Here is a 13,418-nt window from a genome sequence, read left to right as displayed (position 1 = left end):
CACTATTCAGATCACATTTGATTTTCATACTGACTAAATATTTTTTTTATATAATTTTTTTTGAATTGATAAACACTATTAGATCCCTTAAGCTTGCTATGGAGAGAATTCCACAACTTTACACCAATAACTGAAGGACACATCTGTTTAAGTGTGGTACGTGCAAACTGATGTTTAAAATTGTATTTTCTCCTACTAAACTCACTTTCTAAATGAAAAAGATTTTGTAGTTTTTCTGGCAGTGTATTATTTCTTGCCCTAAACATAATTAACATTGTTTGAAACTTAACGATGTCTTCAAGTTTAATTATTCTAGATTTAATAAATAATATATTTGTGTGTTCTCGATAACTCACTTTATGTGTGATTCGTACAGCCCTCTTCTGTAGTATATATAATGGTTTTATATGAGTCCCATAAGTATTCCCCCATACTTCAACACAATAATTGATATAAGGTGAGATGAGTGAGCAATAGTGTTCTCATTGCCTCATACTCTAACACATCCTTTACTTTATTCATAACAAAAATACTCTTGGACATCTTTTTTTTAACGTGTGCTATGTGCGATTTCCATGTCAATTTATCATCCATAATCACACCAAGAAAACGAAATTCATTAACTCTCTCTATATCAACTCCATCTATGGTCAGTACTATATTTTCATCTAGTTTTCGATTGCCAAAAATCATAAATTTTGTTTTTTTCAGATTCAGTGATAGCTTATTTACATCAAACCATTTCTTTAGCTTTGTCATTTCATACACAATATATTCAGCTAGTTCCTTTAAATTATTTCCAGAGCAAAAGAAATTTGTATCATCAGCAAACAAGACAAACTGTAATAGTTTTGAAACATCACAAATATCATTAATATATAAAAGAAAGAGTTTGGGCCCCAAACCCGAACCTTGAGGTACCCCACATTCAATTTTCATGAGCTCAGATTTGACATCTGCCAACTGCACATATTGTTGCCTATTGTGGAGATAACTACTCAACCATTCTAGAACTATTCCTCTCACACCATATGAACGTAATTTAGAAATTAGAATATTATGATCTAAGGTATCAAATGCCTTTTTTAAATCAATAAACACCCCTATTGTTAATTTCCTTTTATCTGTTGCTGTTGTTATTTCTTCAATAATATTCATTAAGGCAGTCGCTGTTGATCTGTTTTGCCTAAAGCCATACTGGCTTTTGCTCAGCAGTTTGTTCTTTTCCACAAAACCATCTAACTTATGCGAAAACAGTTTTTATTTTTTATTTTTTTTATTGGTCTTTTTCCCCCTCCATTTTCCTCCGATTTTCTCCCATCCCAATGTTAGTCGTATGCCAATTCCCAGTCCCTTCCTGGTCGCTGCGCTTTACCCCCCACAGTCAGATCATTTGGGAGAGTGGAGGCTACCACGTGCTTCCTCCGACACACGTCCAGCCAATCACCGCTTCTTTTCACCTGGCAGCGCGGATTCTCATTGAGAGGGCGTAGCGTGTGGGAGGACCACACTATCCCCCTCACGTCCAATCCGCGCTTAGCAGGCGCCCCGACCGAACTGTAGGAGTCGCTGTTTACAACGACCCGGACCCACCCCGCCAGCTTCTCCCACCCTCTGATACAGCCAATTGTATCAGTGCAGACGGCCAGCCAAGCTGGTGACAACCCCGGAGCTGTGAGCTGGATTCGAACAGGCGAACCAAGCTCACAGCTTCGGGGCTGGTGACGAACGCAATCTCCGCTCGACCACCTAACCGCCCTGCGAAAACAGATTTTCAAGCACTTTTGAGAACTGTGAGAGCAATGACACTGGTCTATAGTTAGTGAAGCTGTGCTTATCTCCTACTTTGTAAAGTGGGATCACTTTTGCTACCTTCATCCTGTCTGGAAAAATACCTGTCTGAAAAGAAAGATTACAAATATAACAGAGAGGTTTGATTATACAATCAATTGTCTTCTTCACTATAATCATATCTATCCCATCACTGTCAATGGATGTCTTATTCTTTGACTTTGATACAATGGATATGATTTCTGCTTCACTGACATTTCCCAAAAACATAGACTGCAGTACTTTACTATCTCCTCCCCATCCTTCCTGTAATGGTTCATCGTGTTTTTGAATGGCATCTGCCAGATTTGGCCCCACATTCACAAAAAAATAGTTGAATTCATTAACCACCTCATTCATGTTTTTTATAGTCTTACTATTACTAATGAAATGGCTAGGCATTTTTATGGACGCTGATTTATTTCCCATTACCGTATTTAGAATGTCCCATGTGCCCTTTATATTATTTTTATTTTCGCCTAACAATCTATTGTAATAATCTTTCTTGGCCCGTCTCATAATGAATACTAACTTATTCGTATACACTTTGTATTTAGCTTCAGCAGCCTTTTTTCTACATTTGATAAAATCTCTATAAAGTTTCTTTTTCTTTTTACATGCATTCTCTAACCCCTTTGTTATCCATGGTTTTCTATTGTCATAACTTTTTTGTTTATGTTGAACCATTGGGCAGTGCCTATCGTAAAGTGTCCGATAGATATTCAAAAAAGTATTGTAAGCAGCATTGAGGTCGTCTACCCCCTGAATGAAGTCTACCCCCTTCCATTCTTCATTCAAAAGATCATTCCTGAACATGTTTACAGCATCATCCCTTCTTAACCTTTTATATCTGTACCCATTCTCCTCATTTGTTCTCTTCAATTGACAATCAAAAGTAACAAAAACAGGTAAGTGGTCACTTATATCATTTATGACTAATACACTTATGATGTTATCCTTAAAGCTATTAATAAAAATATTATCTATTAATATAGCAGACTGGCTTGCTGATCAGTGGATATAACCCTCTTCCATATAATAATTCAAGAAAATCTGCTGAAGCCTTATGCTTAGAAACCTTTAGTAGGTCAATATTATAATCCCCACAAATAATAAATGTCTTATTTCTGTTTACCCTACTCAACAAAGGCAAACAAAAAAACAGGTACTGTATGCACAAGTTAAATGCTGATGTGCTGATTGAAATCCGTCTGTTTGCACTACTATGTGTTGCTCGCTGTGCTAATAGGTCATCATAGTAATCATAATAATCATAACTACCTACCTCATACTATATAGTCTACCCATATATCTCTGTATGATAGCATGTACAATAGTGCTGTATATACTGTATATATACATTAAATGTTTATATTTACAGCATATATATCACTGATTCTTGAGAGTTGGGACAAAACATGTCCTACATAGAAAAGTCTAATTTATATAAAAAATTAAGAAATTCATAATGAGTGATATACTCACAAAGTTATATCTAAAGGTATTGTGTATACTGATGTTATGTTTTAGCACATATATTTGTTTTTTGGGGGATATTTGTTTAAATGTATAATCTGTGGTTAGAAGCTCCCATGTTAATTATCTTGTCCTCAGCAAGGGGTTACATTATTGACCAGCCCAAAAAAGCTTGAAAGACCTCTCCACTTGTGAAAACATACATATCAAATCAAAGATAAGGGTTATACATGTATAAAACAATGCATGCCATGAAACTCAAATAATATTGCCCATAGAAATCTACCTATCAAAGTTGTGTCCTCAGTTTATGTCAACTCTGTCAGACCTTTTCATAAACCTAATTAAATCAGGCAATAGCATGGCTATCTCTATCCCTGAGGACCCCTTTTCCTTCCCCTGAATGTGGTGAATGCAACACTACCACACATGGTCTGGTAAGTTTTACACTTTTTGATATTTTAGACAAACAATGTCAATATTCCGATGGTCACAGCTGGAACATGTCAACACCGTCTCTCCGTTATTATACTTTTAAAAAAACAATAGTGGATTGAATTCAAGTGTTTCAGTGAGATTATTAAGACAGCTAGCAACTGCCAAAAAAACTAGCTAGCTGCAGTGCACAATACAGGCTTGGAGGGAAAATGTGTGCCCTTTTGTCAACTCCGTCAGACGTCAACTCCATCAGATTGTGTGTCTGACGGAGTTGACGTGTAAACTGATGGAGTTGACAAATCCATCAATAACCTCATAATATGCTATTATTATACTATTTTTGAACATGGTAAAGGATTTAAATGTTATTTCAGAGTTTTATCTGCACAGAAGTGTGCATATAATAGCATGTATCAGAGCATGGGCAGGCTGTGGTCTGCTTATTGAATAATTGTCTTACTTTCCCAGCACATGTGTTAATAAATAAATATAAATATATCACTTGTCTACGTTGATTGATTGATTGATGTAAAATATGGTGCAGTATGTAGTTTTCACTACCAAACATCTACACTCTTGCCTCTTATAGAGCGGGGAAGGAGTTCCATGTTGCCCTTTCATATCCCAGAAGAGATACAAGACAGAAGAAAACAGTTATTCTTGTTATTATACTGTTTACTTAGATCATCAGAGCAGAGGGGCACGGTGGTAAACTGTGGATATTTGTTAGGTTTTAGTGAGTTGTTCCTTACCTTCGCGTGGGGTATGTCTGGGAGTGCTTGCATTCTTTCATTTATAGGCATTTCTTTTAAATTTTTTGGACCTTATGGTGTTCTTGTTCTGTTCTTGACTTATTGTTATGTTTCTTCTTGACTTGTTTAAAGAAGACGTGTACGGCCCATGGGGACATTAACGTGTGTTGTCGGGCCTTACAAATAAATTTGATTTGATTTGATTTCATCTTAATATCTTTATAATAATTCTTAATATAGGACTGGTCCATGCGTGTCTAGATTGCTGCATCATCCTTTCTCTGACTTTCCATCCATAGTGTAATACATTATGGTATGGAGTGATCAACAGGATAATTCTTTGCTAGTCAGTTGTCACAATCTTATCAGTTGTAATTAAGGCTGTCAAAGTTAACACGGTATTAACGCGTTATCGCCCGATTCTATTAACGCCACAATTTTTTTTAACTCACGATTAACTTTTAAGATTATTATTATTTTTGTATTACTAGACTTCACTCAGGTGTATTATTGATGCTCTCATTGATACTATGTTTGTTTCTGAAGTGTGTGTGTGTGTGTGTGAGATATATATAGAGAGAGAGGGGGGTGAGAGAGATGAGGAAGGGGCAAGAGAGAAAGAGAGCCGGGAGAGTGTGAGTGTGAGAGAGAGAGAGGGGGGGTGTGTGATTACTCAGCCCTTGTGTGGGTGAATGTAACAAGTTCCTAACGTTTTCTTTCCCCTATTATTTCATGCACACTTTATTCATTGTTTTAAATTATTATTTTCTTTTAAGTTATTTTGTGCATCACTCTGTTTTGAATTTGATGCAAATTTGCAATGCATGAGGGTCATCCTTTTGTGTTAAATGGCTGCATAAAGCAAGCATTTGTTGACTCATGTTGATAAGATTATTAAAACTTGGAACTTGAAAAATATCTGTTTAAGGTAGATAAAAAAAGATATGTTAAAAAAAATAAAAAAAAATAAAAAGTATGGACAATCATGCGATTAATCACGATTATATATTTTAATCCATTGACAGCACTAGTTGTAATATACCCTAGGATTATTGGAATGAATGTCTTTGAATTTTCTCCCACTGCTTCCACTGAACATGGATTTTGTCTGCACAAGCCAGTGTGAAGATGTTTGCAACATCTAGTTGTAGAAACTACGCACTGCAGCTTTAACGTCAATCAATCAATCATGTTTAGTAAATAGACACCTGATTTTATAGTCTTATTCTACATTTTCATGACTTTTGTATTATAGGAAAGCATGGCTAGACAGAAATTGTCAGTTGAGGAGCGAAGGAGAAGAAATAGAGAGTACCAATGAAAGAGAAGAGAAGAATTACACAGTGACGAAGAGAGCAAACATGTCATGCAAGAGCAGGAAAGACAAAGGTGGAAAAAGAGGGTTCAAGACAAAAAAGTAATAGAAATAGACAAGATGGGAGACAGGGCACAGAGGTATCAGAGAAAATATTGGAGAGAGGTCCAGAAAAGGTGCAGATAGAAAAGGTCCTGTGAAGGTGCGGTGCTGGAGGCAGACACCCCCCCCAGATCAGGATATTCTAGATAACAATGCCAGACAGCGCAGAGAGTCTCTCAGACAGGAACAGAAACAAAGTAAAACACGAAAAAGGCATTCAAGATAAATACAAACTTTAAAAGAGAAGATTACAAATGTAACAAAGCAACAAAACAACCTGAGAAAAACAATAATGTGCTGAAAAAAAGGCTACAAATACTGTACATCACCACTGGACTCTCCAGGCACGGAAACAAAGAAAATGCTATCAGGAAGCAAAGTAAGGAATCAGAAAATCCAAAAGGCCCTGCTATTCCACCACATCCTCAGAAGAGAGCTGAAGACAAACAAACAAACTCCTGGCCCACGGCGCCAAAAACCAGCACTGAGTTCATCAGGCACGATTCTTAAAAAGTATCGTCTTCTTCAACAAATGAAAGACTTTGGGTTAACCTATAAGTTAATGAGAGAAAGGGAGCATCCTCAGAAAAAGCCAACATTCATACAGGGTGTAACACAGAATGTCCAGGATTTCTTCCTGAACTCTGCACGTGTGACGATGTGTGATGATGGATAGTGCTAATGATGGCTTTGTCATTATAAATTATTTCCCATATCTTTTAAAATCTTCGAAATTTTGCAATACAAAATTATGTAGGTTAGAGTTATCCTATCCCAAAAATTTACTCATATTTAAATTCCCCATTAAGAAATGCATCATTTAGACACCTTGCATGTTAGGATTTCCTTCAGATTCATGTTGGCATCCATGTATGGCGAAGGCCCGGACTGGCCATCGGGAGCTCTGTCTGTCTGTCACACACACACAAAGGGAGCCGCATGTGATTGGTGGAGGCGGTACCAGGCCATACAACTGATTGACAGTTGAGATGAATGAATGAATGAATGAATGACTTTATTTGACAATATAAAAAATAAACATGTGACAGAAGAGCACAGTCGGGATATACTGCCAAGGATGAAACACAAAAAAGCTCAGAGCTTATTTCCATTGTGGTCCTTGTAGGGGGGTGGGGGAATGTGATGCTTAAAACATGCATCATACAAAACGTGACATCACAACACATCACATATACCATTTAACATTTATATACATACAGACTCATACAACATGCAAGGGTGCCTTAAGCTAAGTGTCTAGGTATAGTCCCTTTTGAGCCATGTCTTCAGATGGCGAATGGAATGGCAGATGGCACTTCTGCAAAATGACAGGGAGAGACAGCGAAAGACAAAAAATGTCAAGCATAACCTGCGCTTGAAGATGGACAGTGGAAAAAGAGGAAGGGTCGAGCAGAGAGGGAAAGAGAGAAAAATTCATACTGCTTACTGCTTGTATTTCACAGAACAGTCAGATGGAAATGACTGGAAATGAAATGTTTCAACAGTGGAAAAAAGAGGAAGGGTGGGGCAGAGAGGGAGGGAGAGAAAAATACATACTGCTGACTGCTTGTATTTCACAGAACAGTCAGATGGGAATTACTGGAAATGAAATGTTTCAACACTTCAACAGTGAAAAAAAGAGGAAGCATGGAGCAGAGACGGGACGCCCTAAATGTTGCCGCTAAATGTGGCAACATTGACCAAATGTTTTCTTGCACCACGGGACCACCAGGTTAGTCAGTGATAAAAATAAACATGCTAGCTAGCTAACATAGCTAATGTTACCATGCATCATCATCATCCCCTGTCATTTTTTCCCCGCATAAATCTTTTATTCAACTTCAGTCCTGATCATAACCATTTAAATTTTTCTTGTAATGTCAGATTAAAAATGAAATACTTTTCTGATTTCTGAGTTGTTAAGTCTGACATTACAAAAACTAAAAATCCATCAAAATCAGTGTTGTTGCTAATCATTGACACATGATGATTATAACAATTATTAGCCTGTAATAATCCCCCCCAGAAAAATCCACTTTGCATTTGATATATTGAAAATATTTAAATGTGTGTGTTTTTTTAACAATAATTTGTGATGCCATCACAAACAATGGCATTTAAAGGGTAAACATTTTAAAAGTCCTGCACCAGCATGTAGGGAATTAAGTCATTGTAACAAAAATCTTCCTGGTGGGGGACCCCCAGACCCCCTGCTTAAAAATTTGCCTGACTTGGGCTATATTTCGCACTATATTTCCTGGCCTGAATAATTCCCCCAGTCCGGCCCTGCAAAGGGGTGAAAAATTGTCAAATCTGCCAGTTTGAAATACAAAATGATGTAAGTTAGAGTTATCATATCCGAAAATGTTTCCTATATTTTAATTCCCCACAAGAAACACATATTTTAGACACCCCTCATGTTAAGATTTCTTTAAAATTCATGTTTGCACAAAAGTATGGCCCGCCCTAATATGATGACCACTGGTGGCTAGCCAAGATCATCGATGTGGATACTGATCAACAAGATGTAAAAGTGGAATTTCTGCATCCCCATGGTCCAACAGAAAAGGTTCTGTTTCTGCCCAGTTCAAGACATCATAGTGAAACTAATCGGAAATGCAGAAGGAAACGAAGAGGAGAAGTGCAGGGTGAGAACGTGGAGATCAGGAAGTTGGGTAGATGAAAACAGGGACGAGAAGAAGGGGTCCTGGTCTCCATGACTGTTTTTGTTGTTGGAAACAGTGCATTTTGTAATAGTTGGAAACAGTGTATGTAAAGTTTGTTGTTATTACAATTGAGTTAACAAAATGTTCAGTATTAACATTAACAAGGAGTTATTAGTTCTTATCATTGTCACTTCCATCTGTTTAAAAAATGCATGTGTTCATTTATCAGAGATGCATATACAATTTAGTCAACTCTGTCAGTTTCTCGTCAACTCCGTCAGATCTTTGTCAACACCGTCAGATGTTTGTTTTTGTTAATTCTGTGGAAAATACAAATTCCTTCTTCAGTTTATGTTGTTTAAGTAATAAAGGAGCATCAGATCTTCATCCTCTTGTCTTATTTACTTAATGATCTTTTTTTTATCATATCAAAATTAAAAACAAAGTTTGAAAATGCAAATATTTCTAAATCTGTGTTTTCAGAATAGTGTGAAATTACACCTGAGGTTTATATATTATATTTGATTGCATACCAGAGTAACTAAACACTATTACAACATACTTCAGAACCTTAGATTCTTGTTGGACTGGAATAATTAGAATTATATACTTTTTTGTGTGTCTGACGGAGTTAACCCAAATAAAGTTTCAAAGGGAAACATGTGAATTTGTTCAAAATGTTTTTCTATGTAGAGCCCGCACCTTTACATGGTTAAATAGCTCAGACCTTTCTCTACATGAATATACAACTCTAATCAATATAGTGTGCATTCTCAAAATATAATATTAAAAAGTGTTTTGTCCCGACTCTCAAGAATCAGTGATATATCCATAGCATTGTACAAGACATGTTGTAGTCGGCCCCCCAAGGAAGAGTAGGATATTACCTTGATGACGTCTCTGATCTGGGCCCTAATCACAGGGCCTAAGATGCCGATCTCCGCTTTCCTCTGCTTGACCTCTGCCCTCACAGTAAACGTATCGTCCGTGTACTGGGTGTACACCACCTTCTTGTAGCTTGCCCCTATGCGGTGCGGAGTCCGCATCAGGTATTGGGTCTGGTAGTCCCTGCAAAAAAAGGTTCAATGAATTAAACAGCCTCAAACCAAAATGCTGTATATACGCAGCTAAAATGTCAAGGATATCTTGAAAGTGGACAGATCCATAATGAGGTTTGTAAGTCCTTGCAAACCATTTTGAAAGAGTACAATGTTCAACAATAACTGTAATAATGAGAACTAGGTATACATCATAATTATGAATCAAAGGTGCACTATTTCTTTGTTGTTGTTGAGGGGGGGGGGGACTAACCTCTGAAAACGTTTAAATGAGGTATGATGTATCTTTGATATTGATTACATGAAGTGGTACCTAAGGACGTTATCCCTGGAGCACTGTTTTTTTTATTCACTTTTTCTCCTCCTATTTTTCTTGTATTTTTTTTCCTCCCATCCCAATTTTGTCGTTATGCTAATTTCCCCCTCCCCTTCCTGGTCGTTGCGCGCATTTTCCCCCTACTTGCCGGTCTAGGGAGCCCTGAAATCTATCACATGTTTCCTCCGATACACTGAGGAAGTACAGAGTCCAACAACGCCTGCTGGTCCAATTCTACACTGCCATAATTCAAAGCATCCTCACCTCATCCATCACAGTCTGGTACGGTTCCACTGATAAACACACCAAACACAAACTCCAACGCATCACCAAGACAGCCTCCAAAATAATTGGCTGCCCCCTCCCCTCTCTGGACTCCATCTACACCTCACGCACAGTCACCCGCTCTGGTAAAATAGTCAACGACCCTCTCACCCAGCACACCACTTATTCCAGCACATGCCCTCAGGTCGCTATAGGTCTATTCTAACCAGACACACACGCTTCACAAACAGTTTTTTCCCCACAGCAGTCCGTACACTGAACACCCTGGCCCGCCCCCCTTTGCACAGACGGGCAAGCATCTGTCACTGACTGACACTGTTACCGTGACTGTCCTGTATGTTTTTATGTATATATGTATTTATTGTGGGGACTGGGAGGTGGGAGGGGGGCGTTTGATGTTTGATGTCTGATGCTTCATGTTGATGTAACCAGTGCTTAACAATCTGTACCGCAAACAATTACCACCAACCATCGTTGTGTGGCATTAAAGTATCTTGTATCTTGTTGTATCTTGTATAGGAGACAGCCAGCAGCCTCTTTTCACCTGGCAGCGAGGACTCTCATTGGGTGAGTGTAACGCGTGGGAGGGCACACTACCTCACCCAGATCCCTTCCTCGTGGTGCAGGCGCCCTGACCGACCTGTAGGAGTCGCTGTTTACAATGACCAGATTACCACCCACCGGCTTCCCTCCCGCTGACACTGCCAATTGTGTCAGTATGTCCCTGGAGCACTGTTGAAACTAGAAATGATCTGATTGTGGTGCTCCTACCCTCCCTCCACCATTACCATACAAATGATCTGATTGGCTGTGGTGCTCCTACCCTCCCACCTACTTTACCATACAAATGATCTGATTGGCTGTGGTGCTCCTACCCTCCCACCACCTTTACCACACAACGAAGCCTCCTCTAAGCGCAATGTTGTTCCACTTCGTTTCAAAGGGTGATTTTTGGGGTATTTGTGTCAAGATTATAAGCAACATTCAAGCATTTGTAACTAGTTATTGTAGAGGTAATTATTTCTTCTCAAAACGACCCGATGCAGCTTTAACACATTCAGAGCCACGCCCACATGACCAAATTAGGCCGTTCCGTGCCAGCGCTTTAGTCAATGAGAGGACGGGGAAATTTGCGAACGCTTAAACTATATCTTAAATTATGGCTATGGGTCTAATACCCCCGTCGCTTATCAATGACTTGCTTGCAGTCAACATGTATGAAACGGATTGTTTTTTCATTGGTACATTTCCGTTTTATACCGTTTTGAATACGAGTATAGTTTCTAGTAATTCCAGAGAAATCCGCGATAATAGCTCTTTAGTGGAATATACAAAACACGTTGTAATTTTTTGGCTGATTTATTAATCGTTTTCAAATAAACGCTAGATTATCGATAGTATATGTGTCCTTATGCACGCTAGAGAAGCGGGCTGAAAAATCGATTATCCATGACTTGGTCAGCGCTAACGTTACGCACACACACACACACACACACACACACACACACACACACACACACACACACACACACACACACACACACGCTCCTGAATTTGTTAAGTATCAGACTGAATTTGGCCAGATTGGCATGTCAGATAAGATTATGTGCATACCTCTGATGTGTAACAGAGAATAAAAAAAGTCTGTTTACTTGTCAATATATGCTGGCATATTGGGGGCATAGTTCCAGACGATCTCCTCCGCAGCTATATAGTAAGTCCACTCTTGGCTCTCACGCCTCTCCTTGGCGGTCAGCTTGCGTCTGTTGGCCTCAAAGCCCTCACACCTCTTCACATCCACAAATCCATGCATACCAGCTGCAATGAGAGAGCAAACATTGCTCTTTTTATTGGTAGAAAACAACAAAAAGCAACAAAGAAAGGCAACAGCAACAACAACAACAGCAACAACAACAACAACAACATCAGCATCAACAACAACAAAAACAACAGCAACAACAACAGCAACAACAGCAACAGTAACAACAGCAAAACAGCAACAGCAACAACAATGACAACAACAACGACAGCAACAACAACAACAACATCAGCATCAACAACAACAGCAACAACAGCAACAACAACAGCAACAGCAACAACAGCAACATCAACAACAGCAACAACAACAACAACAGCAACAACAATGACAACGACAGCAACAACAACAACAGCAACAACAACAGCAGCAACAACAACAGCAACAACAACAACAACAACAGCAGCAACAACAGCAACAACAGCAGCAACAACAACAGCAACAGCAACAACAACAACAACAACAGCAGCAACAACAACAACAACAACAACAACAACAACAACAACAACAACAACAACAGCAGCAACAATAACAACAGCAACAACAGAGGTAGCAGAGGCAGATCTACACCTACCCTCCAGGTGCTTGCTGGTATGCGAGGAGAGCATCCAGCGGCCCGGGTGGATGGCGGTCATGCTGGCGGTCTTGGCAGTGCCAGTGATCAGGCCTACAGACGACACTTTGTGCCCATTCTGCTGCAGCACCTGGCCGTTCATATGTACGGAGAATACGTCGGCCTCGGAGCTCATCCCTGTGAGGTGCAGGCTGACAGACGTGTGGGCGCACATGCTGACGTCTGAGCAGAGCAGAGAGACAGGGGTCATGGGCTTTTCTTACTGTACTTCGCTGAACTTATGGAAATACTGTTCAGCTATACTGTGAATCACATTGTCATACATAGAGATATGAGACTGATCATAAGTCCTTTTTAGTTGTAAAACTTCATATCACAAGTGACATATTAATATTAAAGCCCCCCCCCCCCCCCCCTTTGAGTCATAAAAAAGCAAGAAAATGACCACTAAATGTACAAAAAGGCTAACTGATTGACTGACAGACCAATTAACCAACTGACAGACTGACTCCCTTCACTGACTAACTGATTCGGCCCACCCTCTGACCACGCAGCCGACAGACTGACCAGGTAGTGCTCCATGACTGTATCCGTTAACGGTGTGTTTGACATGGCTGCCTGCGGTGCCGCCTGCTGGTGGGTACCAGCTCTGGCTCTCATCAAACACCCCAAACAGAAACACGTGCTCCTCGTGGAAATTAATCTGTTGCCCCAACTCATCCAGAGTGTCTGGGGAGTGAGAGAGAGAGAGAGAGGGGGGGTAAATACATCTGTTGCCCCAACACATCCA

General features: G+C 39.4%; 1 protein-coding gene across 1 annotated transcript in view; it reads right to left on the bottom strand.

Annotated features, from left to right (window-relative positions):
• The window catches only part of f5 (coagulation factor V), a gene marked incomplete at both ends in the record, with an annotated part of 99,856 nt that overhangs the window by 78,090 nt on the left and 8,348 nt on the right, over positions 1-13,418 (bottom strand). Inside the window, 4 exons of the mRNA XM_084311431.1 lie at positions 9,467-9,647; positions 11,891-12,056; positions 12,629-12,850; positions 13,196-13,357. Coding sequence (XP_084167557.1) covers positions 9,467-9,647; positions 11,891-12,056; positions 12,629-12,850; positions 13,196-13,357 — 731 coding nt within the window. The remainder of the gene's footprint in view (positions 1-9,466; positions 9,648-11,890; positions 12,057-12,628; positions 12,851-13,195; positions 13,358-13,418) is intronic.

This window comes from Notolepis coatsorum (assembly GCF_963971535.1).
Source record: "Notolepis coatsorum genome assembly, chromosome: 3".
Taxonomy (NCBI): domain Eukaryota; kingdom Metazoa; phylum Chordata; class Actinopteri; order Aulopiformes; family Paralepididae; genus Notolepis; species Notolepis coatsorum.
This window is presented reverse-complemented; position numbering and strand designations above follow the sequence as displayed.